Source organism: Rattus norvegicus, chromosome 3, assembly GCF_021556685.1.
Source record: "Rattus norvegicus strain SHRSP/BbbUtx chromosome 3, alternate assembly SHRSP_T2T, whole genome shotgun sequence".
Classification (NCBI taxonomy): domain Eukaryota; kingdom Metazoa; phylum Chordata; class Mammalia; order Rodentia; family Muridae; genus Rattus; species Rattus norvegicus.
Window position 1 is genome coordinate 115,616,481 of NC_141536.1, and position 27,579 is coordinate 115,644,059.

General features: G+C 41.3%; 1 protein-coding gene across 1 annotated transcript in view; it reads right to left on the reverse strand.

Moving 5' to 3' along the window:
- Positions 1-27,579, reverse strand: part of Anapc1 (anaphase promoting complex subunit 1) — a 79,807-nt gene that overhangs the window by 32,028 nt on the left and 20,200 nt on the right. Inside the window, 16 exon segments of the mRNA NM_001107771.1 lie at positions 1,609-1,700; positions 5,700-5,934; positions 6,810-7,081; positions 8,931-9,049; positions 11,612-11,826; positions 13,703-13,881; positions 15,481-15,551; positions 15,637-15,673; positions 16,019-16,097; positions 17,902-18,050; positions 18,997-19,088; positions 20,418-20,686; positions 21,447-21,521; positions 24,239-24,426; positions 25,557-25,617; positions 26,611-26,751. Coding sequence (NP_001101241.1) covers positions 1,609-1,700; positions 5,700-5,934; positions 6,810-7,081; positions 8,931-9,049; positions 11,612-11,826; positions 13,703-13,881; positions 15,481-15,551; positions 15,637-15,673; positions 16,019-16,097; positions 17,902-18,050; positions 18,997-19,088; positions 20,418-20,686; positions 21,447-21,521; positions 24,239-24,426; positions 25,557-25,617; positions 26,611-26,751 — 2,274 coding nt within the window.

Genomic DNA, 27,579 nt, shown 5'->3' on the forward strand with positions numbered 1-27,579 from the left:
CGTAATTACACTCAGAGCAAAAGAAAAGATCAAGTACATATTCAAAAGCTGAACTGTGAACACTGTGGGTGGCACTATCCCCATGCAAGTGGTCCTGGGTTATAAAACAACAGTAGCTCAGCACAAGCCTGTGGGCAAGCCAGACTGAGCCAACAAGCAGCATCCTCCATGGTTTCTGCCCCGGCTCCTGACTTGAGCTCCTGCCCAGCAGCAGTAAACCCCGTCCTCCATAAGGTGTTTTGGTCAGAGTGTAGGATACTACTCAGGAGCTACTAGTAAGAATCTCATTTTTAATGCGGAAAGGGGGGTGCAACTTAACCCAGCCCAAGTTACCCAGCTACTAAATGGCAAGGTTGAATGTCAAACACAGCGGCTCTGCTCAACAGCCATGGGGCTGCCTGGCCAACAGACAGAAACTAATGTAGTTAAATGATTGGACTTATCACAAGTCGGGACCAAAATTCCAGTCTCAATCCACAATGTGATGCTTTTTAAATAGTACCGCCTGCCTTGTTAGCTTATATGCCAGATGTGAGGACACACATAGCCGACAATGACAGATTTTATGTCCCACTACGACATTTTGATTATCATTTAGCTTGACTAGAATACTGCCGTGGTGGTTTTTCAAAGAAATCACATTCCAAGTTAAAAACGGTAATTACATGAGATGTTTTTGGTAGTTTTGAAGACTCCCTTGGATGGAGTTAAAGATGAATCAATCAGACACTGCACTCTTTCACAAAGCAAGATCTGCTATGGCAACATTCTAGAATGCAGTGATAACAGAGTAGCACAAGATGATTAAGGCTATTTCTACAATTACTACAGATTCTTAAGGCTTCTTCTAATCATATATATTTTCACAATATTTCTATTCTTGTATTTATAGAGGAAGAGAAGAAAGTGATAAATATATGTATGTGAATAAATATGTGTGTGAGTGCGGTGTATATGTGTGGGCTATACATGTACAGCTACCTGTGTGTGTACATATGTGCACGGGAGCCACAGTAGGATGCTGGGAATCCTGCTCTATCATTCTCAGTGTGTACTGAAATCCAAACTCAAGTTCTCATGCATACACAGTAGATACAGATATTCTTATCTACCGAGCTCTGGTCTCTTCCAGAGTGGTTTATCATTCTTCATCTTAATCTTATTTGAACTTTTTCAAGAAATTTCAGGACTAGAGAGATGGCTCAGTGGTAAAGAGCACAAGCTGTTCTTCCAGAGGACCTGGGTTCAATACCCAGCACCCACGTGATGGCTGTCACCCTAGTTCCAGGAGATCTAATGCCATCTTCTGGCCTCTGCAGGCAGTGCACATACATGGTGAACAGACACACATGCAAGCAAAAATTCATACACATAAAATAAAAACAAAAATCATAGTTTAACTGCAAACACTTAAGTGAGGAAAGATAAATATCTCAGTTCACTATAGTGTTTCTCCACTACAAACTAGAAGGACAATGAAAAAAGAATCCTTTAGAAGAAAAGGTTGGGTACTGGGTTAAGTCATAGATAGCATTCAGAGCTGAGGACTAAGGCTGTTCCATTCAATTCAAAGATGTCCTGCGTAAAAGCAGGAGACCAACTACTCACCCCCAAGCAAACCATGCCCAGGGCCAGGCCAGCAGCTAAGGAGTAGGATTCTCTGTCAGTGCAATATTCCATTTCTGGACCAGGGGGCCGCCCTGTGGAGGACAGAGAAACACAAGTCAAGCTACCTATTAAAAAACCCCAACTTGTGAGAGTTTTCAGGAGTTCATTTTCTAGTTGCTTGAGCTGTTCAAAGACACTGTTCAAAAGGTATCCAACTTCCAAGTCTACCTAAAGCTCCCAAAAGGCTCTTAAACCCATTACAACTTCTATCAGCAATGACTTTCAAACACTTGGTTTTACCCAAAAAAAAATTTGCCAAGAAGTAAAAATTGTGGTTTTTAAGGAGGCAATTACTTTGGGTCTAGCTAGAACCCAGTACTGCCAAGCCTGACAACCTAAGTGTGATACCAACACACATGGGAGGGGCAACCTCAGCCCAGCACACACATGGGGGAAGGAAACCCCAGCCCAGCCCAGCACACATATTGGGGGTGGCGAGCAACCCAGCTAACCGTCCTCTGACCTCCTCCACACTAGAGGCCCCAACACTTAAAATACGAGACAATTACTTTTAAAAAACTGTTTTCACTATCCTAGTTAGAGCACCAGTGGAAGGGGAAGCCCTGGGTCCTGCTAAGACTGAACCCCCAGTGAACTAGACTGTTGGGGGGAGGGCGGCAATGGGGGGAGGGTGGGGAGGGAAACACCCATAAGGAAGGGGAGGGGGGAGGGGGATGTTTGCCCGGAAACCGGGAAAGGGAATAACACTCGAAATGTATATAAGAAATACTCAAGTTAATAAAAACAAAAAAACAAAAAAACTGTTTTCACTAAAAAATAAAATTTACAATTTAAATTAAATTAAAGTGTTTTTCCAGATTGTCATTTGATTCTATATAATAGCATGCAAAGTGAGAATTTTGCTTTCTTTAAAAACAGATATGTTATATGACTGTTTTTGTTTTAATCCCATGTGTGGGATATGGGGCCGCTTCAGACTGTCCTCAGCAGCTGACTATGATTTGTCTCATGCTCTGGCAGAGGCGTGATTCTGTCAGCTGAGGATAGTTTATGTTTGGAATTCTGGGGACTCTTCAGAGGGTATAAAAATGCCAGAGCCCCAAGAGATACGGAGGAGTCTCCTGCCCCTCCTGCTGTTGCTGTTGTCAAGTGGTCAGAAGCAAAGAGATGAGAAGAAATTGGATATCCTGATGACAAAGACTGGACTTGCCCCCAAAGAACTCAATGCCCCTAATCAGCAGGAAGTAGTCTAACAAGATTGACAACACCTTTCCCCTCTAACCTTCTTTCTCTCCTACCAAGTAGTAGGGGGTTGGAGGGGATGTGGGTACGGCAGAGTTGTACATAAAAGAACCAAATAAAGTAGTCAAAAAGTACAGTTACAATCATGTATGTCTTCAGTAAAAATTCATACTTTTAAAAGCATTCCACTCTACTTACAATGTGCTTTAGGGCACTGGTTCTCAATCTGTGGGTAACAACCCCTTTGGAGTAGCATATCAGATATACTGTATTTCAGATGTTTAATTACAATTCCTAAGAGTAGCAAAATTATAGCTAGGAAATAGCAACAACAATAATTCATGGTTGCAGGTCACAACATTAAGAACTGTATTAAAGGATCACAGCATTAGGTAGGTTGAGAACCAAGGCTTTAGAAAAACAAAAATGTGTTATATATAAAGACCTCTCCAGAAAGAAGTTCATAGTTCTGGAATTTTATTCTCCAGAGTAAAACAACTGGCATTCAAAAGAAAAGGTTATATGACCGTAATTAGTGTAATACTTATGCACATAATAGCAGAGAGAGAAACCACCCCTGAAAGAACTTGACAAGACAGCGCATGTTATAATCCCAGCACATGGGAGGGAGGAGGGAGAAACAGTTCAAAAACAGCCTTGGCTGAGACTCTCCCATTAGAAAGGAGAGACTGCAGAGGTGAGTCGGTGGTTAAGAGCACTTGCTCTTCAGAGGACAAGGGTTTGATTCTCACCACGCATGTGGTGGCAGCTCACAACGCCAGTTCCAAAAGATCCAACACCCTCTCCTGGCCTCCATGGGTACTGCACATGGTGCAGACATGCATGCAGGCAAAACACACACACACACACACACACACAAAACAAAGCATTTTCAAAAGCAGAATATAAGTTCCATGTGCATCCTGGTGATATCTATACCAAGAAACATATGAATCAAAGATGAAATCCTGTATGCAGGATAGGAGAGAGCTGTGCCATGGCTATGAAACAGTGGCTACATCACTGTGCAGACTGTAGATCAACTGCTCTTGCTTACCGCCTAAGTGAGTGAATCTAAACAGCGGTGCTCAGTGCCTTGGAGTACTTTTTCAGACCTACTTTGGTATAGGAATTGAAGCTGGTCTTTTCATTACTTTGTGTGAGCTTCTTTCTTCCACCCTTCTCCACCCCTTTTCTTCTACCCTGTTAGCCCCCAAACACTAGATAAAGAGAGAAAGGAGAGGAAAGGGAAGCAATGCCTGAACAAAGTCAGGGATTAGAAGGAGGTCTCTATTTCCTGCTGATTGGGGCATCAAGTTCCTTGGGGGCAAGTTAGATCTCATTTCTTCTCCTTTTTTTCATTGCACATAACTACTTACCAAAGCACGACTAAATGCCCAATAACCAACTAACAACCCTCTAACAACACCCTCTTGGGCCCTGGCAGTTATACACCCTCTGAAAAGACCTCAGAATTCTAAATGCCACACAACTGCAGAAACTATATGCAACTGGCAAAAAAATCACGCCCCTGTTGAGCACAAGGCAAATCACAGTCAGCTGCTGCGGACAGTCGGAAGCAGCCCCATATCCCACCCCTGGGATTAAAATGAAAACATTCTTTCTTATAATATTTCTTTGTTTTTATTTTAAAGAAACCAAAATTACAAAACTGTCACTACAAGGAATGTTTTTGTTTGGCAAATAACTTCTATTACCACCACAGCAGATCAGAGTCTCAGCCCCAATCTTCAGTGTTCTATGGCCTCACAGCCTCTGGTGGACCTGCTAGATTTGGCCTGGGCTTTAGCTGGCACTGAATCATACTTTACTACTGAGTTCTCGTACAGACACATAATGAGACAAAATATGGCCCTCTAACCTGGGTCCTTCAACAGGTGAAGCAGAACCAGAGCAAACAAACCACAGATGTGCAGCCTAAACAGAGCCATCAGGCCGACTCCATGGTGGCCCATTATGCGGTAGTGGAGCAGCAGCAGCCATGTGATGCAATCATAACAAAGAACAATGCGTCCTTACTGTCACACTCTGAAATCTCCAGAGGTTTACTTTCTATGGTTTCCCTACTGGCAGCCATGTTTTGCAAAAATTAAATGCCAAACTCTAGAAATAAAAGTGCCTAACATCTCTAGACCATTATAATTATCCTACTCTGACAGCAGTTATTGTTGTTAATTTATAAGTTAAACTGTCAAAGAGTAGCCTCATATCTATAGGTCCTGCACCCATTAAATCAATCAAACACACACCAAAAAGACTTTTAAAACTCTACCTGCACTGAACACTCAGACTTCCACCACCATTCCCTAAACAACACAAGTATAACACTGTTTGCAAGATGCAAAGCCCTTAATCGCCAGTGATTAAAGGAAAGTGAAAGATATGGGGTGTGTGCAGGTTACAGGACATAATCGTCTGGGTTTTTTCAAGTGTTCTTGTACAACAGAAGAAAACAAGGTGGTATTAGGAACCAAAACAATGGAATTTTAAGTGCAGGCTACTGTTAAACACTGCCTGGTTCGAGATGAGCGCTCAGGTGTGTCCAGCAGAGGTCGGCTGTGGGCTTGTCCATCCTGGCTTACCACCACTGTACAGCAGCAGAAGCCCAGGCTCCACCACGTGTGAGCTTGGCTTTCTCTTTTCTTTTAACTAACTAGCTGACCGTTATTTAGTTGACTAGCTGATCACTATGTGCTCATAAAAACTATTCTTTGTTTCCTTTATTTTCATAATTTTATCGTTTTCTGTGGGTGTATGTTTGAGTGGAAAATGTACACCTGTAAAAACAAGCACTATTAACTGCATACCTATTTCAGCCAACAGGACTTCTGCAGTATGTCTGTGAGCTGTGCCTTGATAAACAAGGCCAATGCCAACCACAGCCGCCACTTGGACATTGTGAGGCACATCAAGCTCTGTGGATGTCGGGGGTAAGAGAGCAGGAACGTGAATGCTAAGAAGCCGGGTAATTGACATGTCCATGGTGCCAAGTTTTGCAGCAGAAACACCAAGTAGCAATCCAATGCTTGTCATTTCATGGCCCTACAAAGGCACACAGAATAAAACTCAGACAATACGACAACACACAAGCATCGTTCAGAAGTAGACATTAACCTTTGATGTTGTTCATAGGAAGCTCTCCATCTTAGTTTTGAGACATGAGACCTAGAACTCACAATCAGGTGGGCCGGCTTCAGCAAGGTCCTGAGGTCCTCTTTTCTTCACTTCCCCAGCAGCAGAATTACAAGAGTGCTAGACCACAGCTGCCATTTTTATGTGAGTGCTGGGAACTAAACTTAAGTTTTCATGAGTGCACAACAAGTACTTTACTAACTGAGCTATCTCCCCAGCCCCACAAGTAGTGTTAAGTAGAACAGTGCCTGCCTCTTTCAATAAGCACCTCTACATGGCTGGCAGGCACCGAGAGAACAGTAGCAAATCAAATGCATGTGGTCTTAGTTCACAGTGTTCTTTCTAATAGGGGAAAACAAGCTAAATGAAAGACATACAAATCCACAATTAATTAAAATAAAAATACAGAGAATATAGACTATTTAAAGGACACTAATAATTGTTTATTGGGGGCGGGACTGGAGAATTATTAGAATCTCTAAAGAACTAGATCACATTAGCCAGTAAAGTAGAGGAATGTGGGACACTCAAAGAAAGAGCAGTGAACAGTAGTACAAAGGCTGCAGAAGTGAGCAGGACCACACAGGCCCAGAAGCAGACCGAGACAACAGAAGATGACTAAATGGTTCTGAGTAAGAGACACACACTGACCAACACTTTAGACTGTTTCCTGCTATGAGAGGAGCATAGAGGTGCAGGAATGAAGCAGGGCAAGAAGGACAATTAGGAGGTAGTGCAGCAGAATTATGTGGCATGATGCCAGGATGGGGATGCCATGTTCTCACCTTGGTCAAGTAGTCATGGATATTGAGAGTAGCCAGCTTGGTAAGGTGCCCATTCAGACCTAGGGCCATGAGAAAGCCTGCGTACTCATTGGCTAACTCAGCATGCTTTGGCTTGTTGTAAACAATCCAAGCTGAGTCTATCTGGGAGGCAGGGGCTATCTTCAGGCCAGCAGCCACACCATTATGAAAGCTGGCCCAACTTGCCATATTGGGAGGCACATCGATGTTCCCACTATTAAGATCTACAGTTGTGTTTCTCGGAGGGGCTCGCCCTAGGCAGACAAAGGAGAAGGGAATTAGAATTTACATAATTAAAGTTCAAGTCTTTGAAATAAAGTTACATTCAAAACCCCTATTAAGACCCAGAGAGATGGCTCCACGTTTAAGAGGTTAAGAGTACTTGCTTCACTTGCTGAGCACTGAGATTTACTTCCCAGCACCCATACGGCAGCTTACAAGTCTGTGTAGCTCTGACCCTGGGGATTCAATGCCTCTCCTGACCTCTTTACATTCCTTCCCACACATGGTTCACACGCATACACTCAGGTACACGCATAAAATATTTAAAACACACACTCCCTCTCCCTCTCCCCTCTCCACCCTCCCCTTCCCACCCTCCCTCTCTCCCTCTCCCTCTGTGCCTGGCAATGGCACAAGCCTGTAATCCCGAAAACCCAGAGGCAAAGACTAGCAGATCTCTATGAATTGGAGCCCAATCTGGTCTACAGAGTTCTAGGCTAGTCAGAGTTCAGGGTTACATACTGAGACTCTGCTCCCAGAGACAGCAATCAAACAAAACAAACTATATTAGTTGAAATATTTCAGGGTCCACTGCTAACACACAATAAAATAACTAACAGCTTTGGTTTCAGATGGTCTGGTCAGAGTTCTCTCTGCTCCAGCATTTGCAGCAGCTGCAGGGATACATGGAAACTAAATGAAGGCCAGTGTCACAGTTTAACTACCTGAGTAACGAATTCCAACCGGTACCTAAGGACACTGAGGTTCATTCAAACTCTCACTCCTATGTTGTTGTCTGGATATTAAAGCAGTATAAATTTTAAGAGGCAGGGACCTTCAGAAATCTGCCCTTTCTCTGACTCGTATCCTCTCCATGTGTATCTGTAAGTATCTAAATATGGTCTTATTAAAAATGCCAAATTTGTAGCTGGAGAGATGGAAGGCTATACTGTCCAGAACACTTCCTGCTTGGTTCCCAAGCATACACATCAGGCGACAATCACCTGTAACTGCAGCTCTGTTCTCTCACCTCCATATGCACACACAAACACAACAGCTAAACGGTTTCTTTTAAAATGCCAAATTTAACTGAATATGGTACCACATGCCTATAATCTTGGCATTCTCGAGGCTTCACAGGAGGGTGGAGATTTTGAAGCAATTAAGACACTGTGTCAGGCAACTAGTAAGGAACATTCTGTAATATGAAGGTCCACAAGTGATATAAATTGAATGTTTGTGATGTTTTAAGTTCAGTCTGTTTTTTCCTAGTTCCTTTGAGTTTTGATACATACTGTGTGCACAGACAAGTCCAAATCACCTTTATATTCTGAATGGCTTATGTCAGCTCCACTCATCAACAGATACTTATGAGACTGATATGACCATTGTGCCAAAATGACAACGGCATGGACATTTAAAATAAATAAATTAATGAATAAAGAAAGCTACCAAAATCTTCAAAACTTTAAAAACACCATTTTAAAGATGTCTAAAATGTCATCAAAAACAAATTCTGAATAGATGAATAGTGTTGTATTTGTAGCGAAACACAGAGAAACAATGTCTCGAGAGAACTAATACTGTACATATTAGACTTTCACATCATTTACAATTTTTAGAAAAGCACAACAAAACGGGGTCTCACTGTGTAGCCCCGGCTGGTCGAGAACTTAAGAGATCCACCTGCCACTGCCTCCCCTAAGCTGCTAGATAGAGTACTTCGTCACAGCTAAGAGAAAGCAACACAATTTGCTATTTGAGTTTCGATGACCACTACAGCAGGTATTAATGCTTAACAATCACTGAGGGCAGAGACGTATTTCTTTGGTTCGAACTATGAACTTAGTTCTCTGTTAATGAGCCCAGAATTAAACATACCTGTCAGATTCAATTTAGGAATGGGCAACGGCTCTGTTGGAACAGGATGGTATGAGAACAAGGTAAACATCCCTCGTCCTACTGGAAGGGCCATAGTTCGCTGACACAACTGGAGCAGCCTAAAATGAAAATACAAACCAACACACAAACTGTTAACAGAGTTCATAGCTGGAATCTCACAGGAGGGAATTATTCTGACAGGAACCAAAATGGGCAATCAAGTAAGTTCTCACAGAGCAAACCACCACAGAGATGGGAGGACCCACAATTCCTCTCACAAGTCTACTCCCATCAAGATGCTGAAGCTCACAGAGTTCCTCTGCTAATTTACTTTGAATGAAATCCAATTCTCCTGGGGTAGTAAAACATGAACCTAAAATTCTATTCTGATGCTAACCTGTTCAAAGAAAGTATATTATTTGGCCGTTCTTAGGGTAATTTTCAGCTGAGCTGCATTAGTATGCTGAGATCCTCTCCTCATTCCTTCTACCAACACTGCCTCAAAAATGACACCTCTGTTTTGTACACAAAGAAAGGAGGCAAACAGTCACCAGATCCATATAAGTATGCTCAAAGTTAAAATGGCTTTTGTTGGTCACACAGAAAAACTTAACACCCCATTTTTGTTCCTGCATTACATCTACTCTAAATAGGTCCTTGGAACAAAAACTAACAAAAAAATTTGCCATTCAAAAGTAAGAAATGGTTTTAAAAGTTGTATTTGATACTAAGGACCGTCTCTGCAAACAAAAATATTCATTAAGCCGATTTCTCCTTAGTTACATAAGTGTACTGTTCTAGCTCATTAGAGAGGATTCTAACATTCTAATGTTCTAACATTCCTTGGAATTACAGCAGTACAATAACTGGTGATGTGTGAAATTTAAATCCAAGAAGCTGGATCCTATAGAATGTTTTGGTGAAAGCTTTACCTATAATTCAATTACACCTGCAGAAGTCATTAAATTAAATCAACAGCATCAATGCTGTAGCCCCTGGATGCACAAGGCCACTAATAGGATGCTTCACAATCCAATCAGTACCAAGAAAAAAGACCTCCAATGAGACTTATACCTACCAACCAAAAAGATACATTCTGATTTCATAGATAAGAAAAGTGTTTCTCAATCTGTAGTTAGTGACCCCTTGGGGAGAATGTCAAATGACCTTTATGCAGGGGTCGCCTAAGGCCACTTACATATCAGGTACTTTAATTATAATTCATAACAGTAGCAAAATTACAGTTATGAAGTAGCAATGAAAATAATTTTATCGATTGGAGGCGTCACCATAACATGAGGAACTATATTAAGGGGTTATGGCATTAGGAAGGTTGAGAACCACTGTAGTAAAAGATCACAGAGAAAAAGAATCAATGCACTGTAATAATGGCTGACTACAGTGAGTTTACTATGCACTACGAAGTGTACTGAGTGTCCTGTAAAAGAACAGACTTGAGACCAATAGCAGATGAGGTGTAACTGTACACCATGTCTACTACAGCTGAAGCAACTCATGAACTAACATGCTAGCAATTACCACAGCCGTACTACAAAGCCCCCGGTCCCAACTATGTGCTCTACCCTCAATTCCACATGATAACCTGAATGCATGTGGTGTGAAAACAGTGAGAGAACTGAGGACTTTCAGTGGCCTGCCGCTAAGCATGAGTGGCGAATGCCCTTCAAACAGTGTAAGAAAAGACGCAGCTGATTCGCACTCCTATAATTCCAGCTACTCAAAACAGAAGCTCAGTGCAAGCCCTGCCTGAGCTGGAGAAAAATCAAGGCCAGCTAAGCAGCTTAGTAAGTCTGATGCCAGGGAGGGCAGAAATAAAGGCAAGGTTTCAGAGGGAGAACCAGTTGCCTCACGCTGGTTCCCTACAGATGGAGCCACTCCCAGCACCCTGCCTCATACCTTGCAGAACTGTGTTCGAAAGCCAACTTCTGTTTCTAAGTGGCTGTCAGGTATTTTTTCACAACAACAAAGGTATCTAATACAAGTGGTGTGAGTTTAAAGCACACTAAAAATTAACAAAGTTCCTCAAAGTCTATTCCTAGATTAAGACACAGAAGAATAAGTCCAGTATATACTTCATGTACAAATTCTGTTCCTCTCTTACATTTGCCTTTTCTGAAGTATCTGTTATATTTCAACAGAAGGGTACAAGTATATCCTCAAAAGCCAAAAAAATATTTTTAAGCTATAGATGGTTTACTGACATTGAATATAAAGCTAATATAAAAGGTAAATTTTTAACTCCAAAGCTACTTCATTTTGGCTTATGTAAGACAATTCCCTACAAATCAACTGATCTAAATAAGTCCTCAAATTAAATTCTCTCCCAGGTAATTCTAGACTACAGCAAGATAACACTTAAAACTAACCACCAAGCTGGCAAGATGGCTTACTGAGAAAAGGCACTTGCCACTAAGCCTAGTGGTCTGAGCTGGATTATTCTGAAGCCAAAAGTTGTTCTCTGACTTACACACACACATACACACACACACACACTGCAGTGTACACACTTACACACACCACACACACACACACACACTGCAGTGTACACACTTTTACACACACACACACACACACATGTTTAAAAAAGAAAAGTTAAAAAATTAAAGGAGAACAAACTAGTCTCAAGTGTAATAGATTGGGCAGGAGATGAACTATTTTACCTGTTTTCTTTTTCCTCAATGAACTCATGGTCACTGAGTTCTGGGTACTGTACCACATTGACACGGACAGGCTGTGCACTTTGAAGTAGCCTTCGCACATCCTGCACCCGTAAATCTTCACTCCATATTAATGACATAACCTCATGGTTCAAGTCATTCATGCCATCGTCTTCCTCCTCAGCCTCAGCTCCTGAAGCCACATCTGATGAGAGCACCTGCATGACAGATTCAGCGTAGTGATTTAAAAGGGAGTCACATGCCTAGCCTGAGAAGGGCAGCAGGCTATGGACAGAGCTCTACACTAGAGGTAAGCATAACCAGTACACTTCCTGAAGCCACTCAAAGCTGTCACACAAGCTGAGCTTTTCTGTACTGGGACAGCACCATGTTGCCCAGGCTGGCCACACACTGCTGGTCTCATTATCACCTATGATGTCTATGTATGTGTCTAGTTCCTAAAAATGCTAATTTTCTGATCCAATGTTCAGTGTGGAAGCAACAATGTTTGCCTGAAAAAAAGATGGTTATGTATATCCCGATAAAAACTTACTTTGGGAGCTGGAAAGATGACTCAGCGGTTAAGAACACTGACTGCTCATCTAGAAGTCCTAAGTTCAAATCCCAGCAATCACATAGTGGCTCACAACCATCTGTAACGGGATCTGATGCCCTCTTCTGGTGTGTCTGAAGACAGCTACAGTGTACTTATAAACTTACTTTGGTTCCCATGGAGTAACTAATGTAAAATAAACTATAATGTGCAGCACACAGCACTTCCACCAAGAGTCCACATCCGTGAGGGTGCTTCCCTAAGACAGGATGTGTGCATAGTGACCCAGCTACAAACACTACCATGCTCAGACATCAGAGCGACCTAAGGACACATTTCTCAGAATGTGTGCCACCGTTAGGCAATAGGTGACTGTAGATCTTAACCTATGAATATAAATACCAATGCAGAACCATGCTGAAATTTAACAACACATAATTGAAGAAACTAAATTTAGATAAACTTGCCTAGACTGACATTTAAATAATTTATAGATTAATATCTATAGTGTTTATATGCTGAGTGGCTCTCAGGAGCAAAAGAAATCTAAATGCCAAAGACTTTTTTCCGTGTGAGTGCAGGGTCTTACTATGCAATCCTATCCTTGAACTCACGGTAATTCTCCTGGCTTAGTCTTCCAAGTTCTGCTTACAAGCATGTACCACTACATCAGGATTTTCTTGGTCAAGAAAATAAGAGTTTTGTAAATAAAATAGGACAAATACCAAGTCAACTAGCGTTGCTATGTGAGATCAGACTCTTGTGGGAACTGACTGTGGCCCAGGTTGGTGGCGGGCAGCAGACCTACACTGTGCTGTGCTGGTCAAAGGCCAATGAGACAAGTCTGACTCCTACTGCTCGCTCAGGGCTGTCACAGATCTCTCTGAGCCCTAGAACAGTTCTTTGTGGTCTACAGAAAAAACCCTGTCTCAAAAAGTAAAAAAAATGAATACTACTACTACTACTACACTACTACTACTACTACTAATAATAATAATAAAAATAATAATAATAATAATGACAATTGTAAAAAAATGAGACAAAAATTATCATTGTTTTTGGGCTTCTTAGAACTCTAAAGGATAAAGTATGCCCCAACACGGGGGCTTTAATTTTACTATTATTCTGGGATTATACAAATTTATATATACCTATTTAAAAATTCAATAAATCAAGAAATCGAACCCTTCAAAAAGTATCAACAAGTAAACAGGTATTACCATAGCTAGCCACACGGAGGGCACACAGGCTCTGGGTTACCTGTGTAGTAATTGGTTGCCTTCACAGGTACAAGTGGAACAGGCATGGCAGGTGGCTTGCTGACTCCGTACCTATCCTGATTCTGGGCATAAAAAGGTCCAGGCAACATGGGGCAGTCACTAAGTTCACAACCCCATTATAAACTCCATCTGGCTTTTTAACATAAAAGTCAAACTGATATGCACAGTTACCAAAATAGATAAAGGTGAAAAAGAAAATGAAGACTGCTTCCGCTCTGATTTTATCTGGGGTAAAACTGAACTTCCCATGTCGACACTCACAGATTTGCCTCTGGGTAAATTTCCTTCGCAAGCCTGCTTGGAAAGGTCCTGACGTCCAATCAGGAGACAGACGGCTTCTGACCAATCTGAATCAGGCTGCTCCCGACAGTGGTAGATTGCATCTCTGATGGGAAGAGCAATCCCAAAGGGAAGAGTCTCCAGATCTCTTAAAGTGAATCCTTGAAGTGAAGCAGAGAGAGAGGCTTTTCAGTCAGAGATCTGCCACTTCTCTAATCATCCTCTAGGTCAGTCAGAAAACTGACACCACCAATACTAAGAGCTGTCCAAATACAGGAGACAACAGTGAATCCCACCCCTAATCAACAGTGCTGTGAACTGATGATCATTATTTGGGAGTTGGTAAGAAAAGACACCTCCCCTCCTCTGGTTCATCATAGTCACAAAACACACTGTGCACATGTGCACTAAAACATAAGAATAAAAATAGGAACTTTGTTTCATTATGCAGGTTAAAAGGCATGGGTAGGGAGGGGCAAGTCCTACTGTCTGACTTCAATAAATGACTTAGCTACAGGTGAATGTGGTACGTGTATTTATACACGTAAAACACTCAAACATACTTTCCTAAGCAAAATATAAAGATTACTGAAAACAGCAAGACAAAGGTACACATCTGCTGGTAGTGACAGCAGACAGCAGCACCAGCTGCACTGATCACGTCTGTTTAAAGGTGGGTGGCCAATAACCAAGCTCACCTAGTGTTATCTCTACAGAGACATTTCTCAAACACTCCTGAATGTTAAATACATTCAGGCCAATTCAAATTTCTTCTCTAGAAATGATGCCCTAAACTTCACACTATTTATAACATAAAAGTTCCATTATTGAAGCAAAAGTATTTCCTTACATAACTATTAGTAAATACTAAGTGATGTACAGTGGACAGAATTCCTCCCTGTTTTTCATTTATGCATCCCACATGTGCACTGTAAGAAGCTACTGTTATTTTTGTATGAGTCATAGAAAAAAGAACTGTAAAAACTCCAGGGGAGAATCAAGAAACACATATGACCTCCTTGAAGCATTGCTTTTTAAGGTACTACTTTGTAGAACAGTCTCAATTTTCAGTCATAAACTCACTTCAGTAACCTTTTGTCCCCAGCAGGGAGCACAGTCTCACTATGTGGCCCTAGATGCCCTGGCACTCACTACGTAGACCAGGCTAGCATCCAGCTCAGAGACACCCACCTGCCTCTGCTCCTACATCCTGTGACTAAAGGCATGCGCCACCACTACTGTCAAGAGTTTTTTGCTGGTTTTGCCCAATTATGTTTTTCAAACAAAACACTTTTGAACCCAGGAGTGATGGCATTTGGAATAAGAAGTAAAGAATGAATTTCCTCCCTTCTCGTTAGTTGAATACTCGTTCATCAATCTCGGGCCGTTGCCGTTTGAGAGCACACTCTGAAGTGCTTACACAACTGATCTTAAATGAAGAGAGTTCCCATTTCTGATACTGAGGTCCCAGAAAGACTTCACATTTAGAGACATAGTAACTAAAGTTTGTATTCTGAGACCAATTTACAGAACTGCTGCCTCAACTGATCACAGGGAATGAAATAAAGATTTCCAATGCCCTAAGATGTAACAGGCTGGTGTCCCAGCTATTCTCCTGTAGAAGTTGTAAAGACTCGACTTCACCAATATCTCAATCTTCAGCCTTTACAGAAGACCAGAGTCCCTCCCCACGTGCCTCCCAATTCCAGTGAGAGTAGTCTGGGAGCAGGACTCGTCCGCAGTAACAGCACAGCTCTTACCTACACTGGCCATCCAGACAACCAGTCTCTCAGCCAGAACAGACACGGAAGCAGACTGCCGGAAAGTAAACCTATGGAGAACAAAAGTACATTAGACACAAACACTCAACACAGCTTCCAGCTGTGAAGATGAGAGCACAGTCTGAAGCAGGCTACCTGTTTTCTTCTTGTTCTGCTTGTGGCTTTTGGGGAGCTGAAAGGCAACAAATGGAAACTTTAATAGACATCCTGGTAAGAAAAGCAACATGCATAAGATATTTGGAAGGAAGAGTTCATTAACCAAAATTTTTAAAAATAATAAAGCAAGCAGCACTGTGGAGAGCTGCAGAGGACAGCTGTTTCCTTCAGGCTGACACAGTCCTACACAGCCACACTGCACAGAAGCCAGGTCTGTCAGGTTTGAGGTAACCTGGTATCTGAGATTCAGCTGTGATTATAGACTAAATAGTAATAACAGAGGCAAGATGTTATGTCTAAGGCTAGCACTAATGAACATTTTAATATTCTGATGTGGGAGTCAAACGTCGTAACAACTTACTTAAGGTTACTTTGGATAAATACTGGGAGGTTTCATCAGAAACACAACTCTCATCACCAAGGGTGTAGAGGGCAATACTCTGCAGAGAAAAGGAACTTGTTACTTGTTTTGTTTTTCACTTTTAATCTTCAGTTGTTTTAGTTAGTTTTCTTTATGAAACAGGGTCTCATGTAACCCAGAGTAGCCTAAAAATCCCCATGAATCTGAGGCTAGCCTTGAACCACTGAGCCTCCTACGCCTCTGACTCCCTAGTGCTGGGATTACAGGACTGTGCCCTATCCTACATCCAGATAAACCTGTTCTTCTTAAACCACTGAAGTGAAAGAAAGGAAAGCACAATGTGAGAAGGAAGACTCCTGCATTTCAGACGTACAGCACTGTGAGTCTGGACAAATCTTACTCAACCAGGTGACTACTATCACTCTCAATACATCATACCTCAAACACCACCCCACCCCACCCTCGTGTTCTATCACGACAAATGCTTTATCTGCCCCCCATCCCATCTGTCCTACATGATATAAATGGGATCACACAGGGTGGAGTCTTCCCAGTTCTACAACTGCAACACAGCACGGGCATGAGATTCATCTCTTTTATGCTACAATCAATAATTTGTTCCTCTTTACTGAGTAGTATCCATTACAGAGATGTACCAACTTAGTACATCTGCTAAAGAGTTGATGAACATGGGCTGGAGAGATGGCTCAGTAATTAAGAGGTCTGGTTCCTCTTCTAGAGGACCCAGGTTCAATTCCCAGCACTCACATGGTACCTCTTAACCACTGTAACTCCAGTTCTAAGGGAGCCAATGTTTTACCTCCATGAGCACTGCATATGCATGGTACATAGTATACTTGCAAGCAAAAGACTCACACAAAATAAAATTAATGATTTCAAAAATAGTTCTTAAATTGACACACAGTTGTTCCCAGTTTCCATCAGTTGTAAGAAAACCGCTCCATGCCCTCATATTCCGGTCTTTACGTGACCATCTATTTCATATCGGAGAGTAAACTTGCTCTGGCTTATGGTAAATACATGTTAAAATTAACAAAACTTTGCAGCATTCTTATACTCCTCTAAAGAGTTTCAGGTGCTCCAGACTCTCATTGTTTATTATCCTTGCAGGTGCCAAGTCAGACCCTAATAGTCCCTAATAGGGGTAGTTATCCCAAAGGATCTCACTTAGCCTTTAGTTTCTTTAGAAACAGACACACTCAAAACAATAGCAAGAAAAAAATGCAAAATAGTTCAAGTGACTTAACATCACCCACTAGAAAATTATTTCTGCACAGTGTGTGGGGTGTTATGTGCATGCATGTTTCCACTGAGTGATCATGTGTGACTATGGACATGTACATGACAGGCCAGAGGACAAACTCAGATGGTGGTTCTTGTCATCTACCTTGCTTGTGGCAGGATCTCTTAGTGATGGTTCCTTTGGAAGAAAAGCCAAGTGACCTTAACCACTGAGCCATCTCTCTCACCACCCAAGGCCCAACAGGGGCTCTGACTCACTGCTATGTAAACCAGGACCTACAAGCTTGTGGGGAATCCTCCCACCTCCACCTCTCACTATTCCTATAGTCATACAGGAGTCAACTATGCGGCTACAATATCCTTATTTATAAGTATCTCCATGAAGATGTGTAAATTAGGTAAATTCACAGAACTAGAGCAGAGGTTATCAGGGATCAAAGGGAAGAGAACAGGAAATTACTGTTTAACAGTAATCTGCTGAAATGAATGGAATGGAATGGAGGAAAGAAACACTGTGATTTTTACTATAATTTGTGTGTATGTATATGTGAATAATGTATGTGCTGTATGTATGAAAATGTAAAGAAATACAATAATCAGTCAATACTCCAAATACATACCAAGACCACCAGCCTGCTCCTCTCGCAGATCCCAGGGAGGTAGGGATAGGGTGGCGTTCCTTCGCCCTTCAGGCACGAACTCACCCACTGATAAATACTTGGTGGCTCGGAAGTAAAAAATGAGGGATGATGCATAAATCCCATCTGACCTTTAAAATTACATGAAATGATTATAAAGATAAACAAATAAAATATTTAAGACAAAAAGATGGTCATAATACTTGCCCTTTCAAACTATAAGAATTACTTTTTCAATATTATCCAAAATGAATCATATTTCTGTCACAGTAAATAGCTGGTTATGTTATTTTAAGTTTAAATTACTTCTGCTTTATTCCATTCTAAATAGAAATTTAGCAATGTCATTTACAAATTATACGAAGAATTAGCCATGGGTTGGCCAAATAACTCAGTAAAGGCACCTGCCACCAAACCAAACAACCCAAGTTCAACCCCTATGTCTACATGGTGGAAGGAGACAACTGATTCCAGACAGTTGTTCTCTGTACTCCACACATATGTAATGGCACGTGCATACCCACACCCATATACATATATGCCATCACATGCAAAATATACATAAAAGTAATTTTTAAATTCCTTTTAAAGAACATAACTTTCCCCCTGCCTACTTCTATAATGATGAAAAAACAAAGAGACACAAGATTCAGCTCAGCTGTGCTCTTTGAGCCCCTTCAGTTCAAGGCTAGGCTGGAACAGGGTGCTGTAAGTTGTTCACATTTGTGCTGTCCAGCATGGTAACCCCTAGCCCTATGTGACTACTCAGTATCTTAAATGTGGCTAGTGCAATGAGGACTTAAATTTGTACTGTTAATTAAAGCCAAGTAAATATAAGACACTGGTTACTCACTGAACACCACAGGGGAAGGTTCGTGTCTCTAGCATTAGAGTTATCTAAGCTTTGGAATGGGTAAACTAAAGAATTTGTGGCTTCATTCAACTCAGAGGTCAAATGCTTCCATTTCCAAACTGCCTGGCTAAAAATAAGACACGAGATGTATATCTCCTGCTCATCCTGGAGAGACACAACAAAACGCCTATCCACTGAAGACCTGAAGTGGTGTCAACACTCACCTTGGTCAATGGTACACACTTGTCCAGTAGTTTTGACAAGAGTTGGGTAATCTCTGTAGTAATGGTCCAAGTAAGGCTCCAATTTTAAGTCCCTAGAACATTAAGAGCATAGACAAACAAAAGTGTTATAATAGCCTCCTTTGGTTGACTTTCTGATTTAAAAAGCATAGCTATGAGGTTTTCAAATCTAGAGCACCTTCATATGCATCTGTGTCACACACCCAGCCTTCTTATCTAGACAGATTTTACGAAGGTCATACTAGAGATAGAGCACTACCTTCTCCCTCCTGTTGTTTATAGGCTGTGTGATCTCCACAAGTAATCTCCACAGACCACAACACTTCTTCCAGAAACAGACACAATACCTAGCTCTCTCGGAGGCTTTTTGATTATTGTGTTATTCTGCTTTATTTTGGGGCTATTTTTTTCCTCAAGTAGAACGGTCTCCCTCAGGCACAGTATTTCCAGCACAGCTCTCCAAGTACAAGGATAACAGGCACATGTCACCATTCCTGGCTACTACAAGGTGCATATATAAATAGTGTATATGTGGGAAGTACAGGGCATGGTGGCACACATCAAAAATCCTAAAATTTGAACGGCTGAGGCAGGAGCATCAAAAGTTTGAAGCCAGTCACAGTTACAGTGACAAGTGCTATATATTTCAGAAAGCCATGGTCAGGGTTTAGACAAACTACAAAATGGAATTTATGATGGCAATGATCTGTCATTAGGGAAATGGATGATGAAACATGCCACGCTTAAGGAAGGCATTTCAGGATCCTCAGTACCACAGAAGTCAGAAAATGTGCTGTCATCTTAATTAAGAGGCTGAAATGCCAACCTTAACTTAGTTGTCACCAAGGGTCATGACAGTCCAAACAATACTAAGTATGACTTCAGGAGTACGGTGCCAAACAGGGTGCTACAGTGTGAGAGCCGCCTTCCCCTGCCGGGAATCACAGCCAAACAGCTGCAGCAAAGGGGCCACTCCTGCCGTCCACTGGCACCTGCTCTGCCACTGCCTCACCCATGCTGAGGCTCCCCAATGCCACACAGGACAAGCATTTGGCACTTCACTCACAACCACAATGTTCCACAGGAAAGCGGCATGTAAAAACATGTGGGCACAGTTACAGAACACAGGGCAAAGTGCAGACACGCAGCTTGACAGAACAGAGAGCCCAGAGTCAGTCATCCTGCTTCTTGTGACTTTCTCCAGATCTTGAGATAAAAACTAAAAAAAAATCCCAGAATGCTAAAGGCACACACGTATCCAATATTAACAGTTTTATGGTTTGCAACAATGCTGTGGTGGTCTGGGAAGGGTAGATTGGAGAGTTTTTCTACCGAGGTTCTTATAACATATCATAGAAAGAAAGTCCTCTAAGGACCTCTTGCAGTGTTCTAACAACATCTACCTTGCCAACTGAACAAGGAGGTCAATTAGAGAACAAATTCCTTCTCCCATTAGAGTATTTAACTTAAGCTCTTCATAAACCAGGTGAAGAACAAAAAAAATTGCAGGAATGTGAGCAAAGAGAAGAGTAGAAGAATCCAGACTGAGGTTTTGTGGAAAATCTTCATCTTTTGTCTTTGTAACTTCCAAAGCATTCAAACATAGAGATTTGTTCAAAAGATGAGACTCAACATTATGATGGTACTCTGAATTCAGTAAGTACTCCCAGTCCTAAAAAGAAAAAAAAGACAGCAATTATTTACATAATGCCTCTTGGAAGTGGTACTTAAACATAATGGCAGGAGGCTGGAGAGGTTCTGTAGCTAAGAATGTGTACTACTCTTGCAAAGGGCCTGAGTGTGGTTCCCAGAACCCACATCAGGTGGTTCACAACCACCTGAAATTCCAACAGGGGTTACAACTTCTCTGGACACCATAGGCATCTTCACTCAAAAGCAGAAACAAAACTGGAAATAGCCTAATATAACTATCAACAGAAAGAATGCAAAACAATTACCATAAAGACTCACCGCTTGGTAGTAAGAAGAGCACACAACTGGCTGACTCTCCATATATTATGCTGAGTGAAAGAAACCTTATGTATATTTGAATACAGACAGTATTTTTTCATTTATAACAAAGTCTACAACAGGCACAAATGGAGATAGTACAAAATGTTCTGTGCTTCGAACCACTTCAGAATACGCCAGAGAAATGCTACATAAAAGGGTAAACGCTGTCAAATACTTGATCGATTATCAATAAAATATCCAGAAGCCCACACTGAACGCATGCAAAATATTTACATTTATAGTAATTTTATATGATTAAAGGCAAAAGTAAATAAATAACAGAAAACATAACATTCTATCCTTCAAATTTACCTACTGAGAAGTAAAATAAATACAGCCAGAGTTAAAGGAAAAACTAACAAATTGCTAGGAATATACAAGGCAGACCAACAGCATTAGCAAGAAATAACAATGCTTACATCGTCAGACCCAGTATCAGAGGGCCTCGCTTTCTTGGGTGCAATGACTGGGGAAAGTGATCCTTCAAAGTCGAACTGAAACATAACCAAAAAGCAGAAGACAAAATTGTGACTTTATTGCTATTATCAGTTTAAGGATTCAGATTCTGTTCTTTACAGAAACTAAAGAAAGTCACTGACACTCTTTTTTCACCAGGAAGTATGATGTAAATCTTTCCTAAGTGCTCATGGAGCCAAATGGAGCGAGTAAAGTAGGCAGTACTGGGCCCATAGGTACAGTAATGGTCATTTTTTTTCTCTCCTGCTTCTTTGATGATGCAAATTATATCCACACAGAAGAATACCAAAAATCACATAAGGAGTCATTAGCACTCTCTACAGGGTCATAGAAATGAAAGCATAAACAAACAAACAAGCAAGCAAAGTCTAGACAAAGCAAATAGGAAATGAGTGCCATGAAACTCGATGGCCACTGAGGGCAACTGCAGCCCAAGCTTTGATCTCAAAAAACAGACTCCCAAACTACCCTTAGGGACTGCCGTTCTATAGAAACTCCTGCAGTCAGTCAGGAGTTTAATCATTTAATCAAGTTACCTGGAAACTGTAATTTCCAATGAAATTCTGGAAATTCAAAACTAACTCATAAATATTTATTTTAAAATTCTCCCTATAACCCTGACAACCGCTTGTTGCCAGATATTTGATTGTACCGTGGACCCTGACATTGTGTTGTGATAGTTACTGAAAAAACCTGTTTCTAGTTGTGGTGTGGCTCAGTCCTTAGCGCACCTTTAATCCCTCTGACTAGAATACAGACACACCCACAGAAAATGCCTTTAATCTCAAACAATGAAACTAAAATTAGTTTGTAGAAGGAAGCACCTCATGTTTGAAACTGATGTCTAACTGAGTGGCAGACAAAGTGACAAATCAGAGAAAGATTTGACAGAATAAAATATGCCCAACTCTCATAAGAGCGAGGAAAGGGAAGTTAGAAGGGGGTGGGTGGGTGGGGGGATGGGCAGTTTTACCTGGAGAGTTTTACAGAGGAAAACAAGTTAGAAGAGGAAACAAGCTAGACACAGGTGAAGACAGAAAGCACCAGAAAATAAGAAGTCAGAAGATTATTACATATTAAGAAATATTGCCAACCTTAGTATGAGGACAAGCAGAGCAATTCAGGACAGGCAGAAAAAGAAGCCAGATTAAAGCAGTCAGCTTGGAAAGTAGTTTGAGTCAGAACAGCGGTACTGACCAGCCAGCCAGAGCCAGAAAGAGCCTAGAGAGAGCGAGCTTTCAGCAGTTAAGTCTCAGAGGCTGAGAACATTCTAAGTCTAGACAAGACTGGATGGCGTCTAGACACCCAGGCCCAGGCCCAGGCCTAGGACAGCGGACTGAGGCAGCAAGCCTCCAAGTTACTTTTATGGCTCATATCAAGAAGGAGATAGGAGCCTCTGAAGGATTCTAAGCCAGAGGAGTGACTAACATGACCTGACTTTATCAGGCTGCTAAGCTAAGAGGAGACCAAACACAAGCAAAAGGCTATAATCAGCTGATCAGAACCCTCAAGAGTTATACTTTACTCCTACTTGACCAATGAGAGCCTGAGAAAAGAAAATCATTCCCACCTGCACAGAAACAAGATCTTATTGCTATGACCTAGCAAAGGGTTATACATCACAAATTATCAATGTGGTAGCGGGGTACTTCTAAACAATACTAGCAACAATATTGACTGGACATCCCTTCTAAATGTTATCTGGCCCAATGTCTTAAAGATTCATTTCTTGAGAAATAGCTAGATACTTGTAAAAAAAAAAAAAAGTAAACTGGCAAATTACTCATAAGAAGGCAATTTTTCAATAAGGCCCAAGTATTAGCTATTTGTTTACATACAATAACATGAAATAGTTCTGTAAAAAATTTAAGAATTTGCAAAATTTCTATCAGTACCATTTTTATTTAAAGGGCACTATTAAAAGTGTCTACAACAGCTACTCCAAGAAACAGGAGATAATCATTGCTTCCTTCTTCCATTTTCCAAATCTTCCTCAGTGAGAAAATAACTTTGATAATGAAAAAGAAAAAGCTTAAAAAAAAAAATGGAGCTACTAGCACAAGACTAAAACACGTACGTGAGTAGGTCTTAGTTTGGGGTACAAAAGGCTAAGTATATTCTATAGTAACTTCTTCAGAGTCCCAGGCTTGAGTAATTGGAGATCGATCTCCAAAGAACAAGCACTCTCACACTGAAGGCACTCTGCTGGTGAGTCTGTAAACCACCTATGTAGATCCTGCAGAAGTGACTGGGAGGCTGAGTGAGGCAGGCAGGTTTATACCACTAACGCTGCTCCAAGGCTGAGTCTGAGACCTCTCTGCCACACCTACCAACAAAGCCAAGAGGTCTATTTAAGTCATTTTACAAAGATAACTGAGAAACAGTCAAAATCAGGCATCAGCACACACGACGGCAATCCCAGCACCTGGGAGGCAAAGTCAGGGATGTGGTGAATTCAAGACCAGCTTGGCTATGTACACAGCAAGACCTTGACTTTACAAAAGACAAAAAGAAAAGAAAGGTAAAATGTACTTTAACACATTTTTTATAAAGACCCAAAACCTTCTGAGTATTTGATTCATGCTCTATCAGACAATAAGCCTTAGTATTATCCCATCATACTCTCAGGCTTACCAGTTACTAAGTTTGTTAGGTTCTCTCAGTGTTATGGAGCCAGTTACACAAGCACTGCATTTGTAAGAGGATAATGAAGAAAAAAACGGTAATCACTTACACTTCGCGTCCATGCTAAGCGGTCTGTGTTATAACCCATCATGTTCAAGAGACAAATCACAAATAAACTCCACTCTGAGTGACAACTGGGTCCTCCCGGAGCACTGTGCACATTGTACCACTTGACGAGCACCTGAACTGCTACTTCTTTCGGCAGGATGAACTTAATTGCTTGCAGACACGTTTGCACTATTAAAGGCAAGCAGTGGTTTTAGTATGCTTCCTATGTACTTCCTTCCTCCTTTCAAATGGGAAGGTTCAAATTGCTACCATGTCAAGGCCAGCCACTAAAAAAAGAAACTGTCACTAAAGACTCTATTGGCACAAACCTTACCTCATTCATCACTGTCAATCACTTTAAATTCAACAGGGCTCACAGGAAATCTGAGGATAGCTGTCAGATCCCTAATTCTGGATTAGAAATAAGGTGCGCATATAGCCCAGTTCACCAGAAATAATCCTGATTACAGCCACTGCTTCAGGAAATAACTATCCCCTTCTCACTCTCAAAACTGTCCTAGTTTGAATAATCAAGTTTACTTTATAAAAAATATCTAATTTCTACACCAATAAATTTATATGAAATATGGATTAAATCCTTCAGTAGATTCAACGTGCAACACAGGTGCCTTCTAACAGGAATGCTTAGGGCACCACAAGATGTTCTAAATGAGCCAAGGTTGCTGTCCACTAAAATTGCGACTTTTAATTTCTAAAACGTCTTCCCTCACCATGCCATAAGTGGGTTAGGTGGAACACTAATATATACTATTCTTAGTTATGCCAAGTCATTGGCGCGAACATCCACTACAGTAGAGAGAGCCAAGGGTACTGCCTGTTGTAAACAGTGCAGATTCACTATTGGGAGAAAATGGCTCCAGATAGTAGTTTCCATCCTCATTCCCTCCACTGCACCACTGTCACGGACTCCATCTTTAGCATCAGGGCCTCATCGATCTGCTGTGTGAACACAGACACTGCAAGGATGAGAATCATGTGGCAATACATCTTAAAAACCAAAGAAGCATGCTTTAGCTGAGAACAAAACAAGAATAAACCAGATGTTGCAAAGGAATTGCTCCTACAGACAGAAAGTGGAGGCTGGAGGGACGGTTCAGCACAGGCTGCTCTTGTAGAGAAGCTGGTTCACTGTCTAGGACCATATCAACTCACGACCATTCTCAACTCTAGTCTCAGGACCTGCCAGCCTCCTTCTGGCCTCCATGGGCACTGCATTCATGTGTACTTAGAGACAAAAGAAAAGGACCAGCAACTGTTTGCATCAACAGTGTGGTAAACAAACTGAGAGCGCACAGTACCTAATTCCGAGGTGGCCACTTCAGGGATAGTGATCCTAACCATGGAGCCATTGCTCAGTTCCTGGCAAAAAGAATGGAAACAAAAAACCAACTGCTTAAGTATTCTACATTTTTTAAAAGCTTTAGAAAATGCTAATTCTTATTACTGTCTGCCTGTAAAGGAAAAATATAATAAATTGAACTGCTATATTTTTCAATAAGAAATGAATGCTTCTAACTAAATAAGCATTTTTGTAAAATACTTTCAAAAATTCTTTTAATAGTGTTTTTATTCAAACACTATGAGACACTATCAGAAAGTGGCTTTCTCTGAAAAGATAAAAGCACAGCAATATGAGTTGATGGACTAAATATGCTTGTTTTAAATAAACGTGTTAAATACGATTAATGACTTGAGAATTTCATACACTGTCTTTTTATCATAGTCACCTCCAACTCCTCCCAGATCCTATTTCCCAACTCCCCAACTTCCTGTCCTCTCTCCTTCTTAACAACCCACCAAGTCCAATTATGCTACCCATCACTCCTGGACGTGGAGCAATCCCCTGATGAGTGGTCATCCCATCAGGGTCACACATCCTTTAAGGAAACTGACCTTCCCTCCCCCAGAAAGCATCCACTCTCCACAGCTCCCCAACTGGGGTTGGGTTCAGTAAATGTTTAATATAGAAATCTCGAAGATAAAAACAGAATTAAAGTAAAATAGTACAAAATGATAGCATGTTTTAAAAATGATGAGCTATATGAATGACAAGGTAACTCAGCAGTTCAATCTTACAGCTCACATGAAGGTAGAAGGAGAACCAACCCCACGAAGTTGTGGTCATTCATGTCATGACCCCACACACATATGCACATCATATAACAATAATAAACGTTTAAAGTCATGAGAAACGCTCGTTTTCATTCACACATAATTTTACATCCTGCCAAACGCAAAGTATCAAGCAAATAACCCTTAGCCAGCTACTCCACCCTCTGGAGGATCAGCCAGCTACTCCACCCTCTGGAGGATCAGCCAGCTACTCCACCCTCTGGAGGGAGGAGGACTTACTAGAGTGACTCTGTTATGAACAGGGTCTCGCACTGAATGAATGTAAGTTCCAAGCTGCTGGAATGTACAATCCTCATTGTAGAGAGAATCGTTAAGTTTTGAAGAATCCCTCAATTCTGGAACTGGAGACAGAAGAACCACCTATAAAAAGTCACAACACAGACGAAAAGACTTTGAGAATTAAAGACAAGGAACTGTGCTTCTGCAAATGCTATGATGATTCTGATCATGCTGTTCCAGTGATGAGAAACCTGCAGCAGGCCAAGTTCTTCACAGAAAACTACAAAAGCATTTGACTGACAACATACACTCATACCCACACCATGTAGACCACCTGTCTCTAGGCTTTCGAGTCTGGTGAGCACAGGCACCAGCCTAAATTGCTCACAGAACTCAGCCCCATCCTAAGAGAATAAACGCTGCTGGCCAACACACTCTCATTTACACGCATCCAGGCCTGTCACACCACTCTCCTCCTTTCTACGCACATCAAGCTCAGACCTCTTCATCTCTCTTCTATGCACAGACTTCACTTGACCTTCCTAGCTTCAACCCTAAAACAAATAATGACATGAGAAACTTCTCGCAAACCTACAACACCAGGGGAACTGCATTCAGAACAATGTCTTTTCACCCACCTTCTTCAAGAACACATTCGTAGGGTATGGATCCCAGTTCTACCACTTAACAGCTCTCTAACTTTGGACAACTAAGTTCCATGTACCTCTGTGCATCCACCTATAAAGCGAGGACCAAGTATCCTCTCAATCGGTAAAGTTGTTATAGGAAAACACTGATAGAGCAGACAGATGTAGAAAATTTTAAAACAGTTATTATTATAATTAATTATTATCATCCTACTCTCTGTTCTACCCCACCCAACATACTATTTGCTCATTCCACAGATCTGTTGAGTCTTTAGTTTATGTGCTAAGAGATGGAGATACATGGATTAAAAGATCTCCTAGC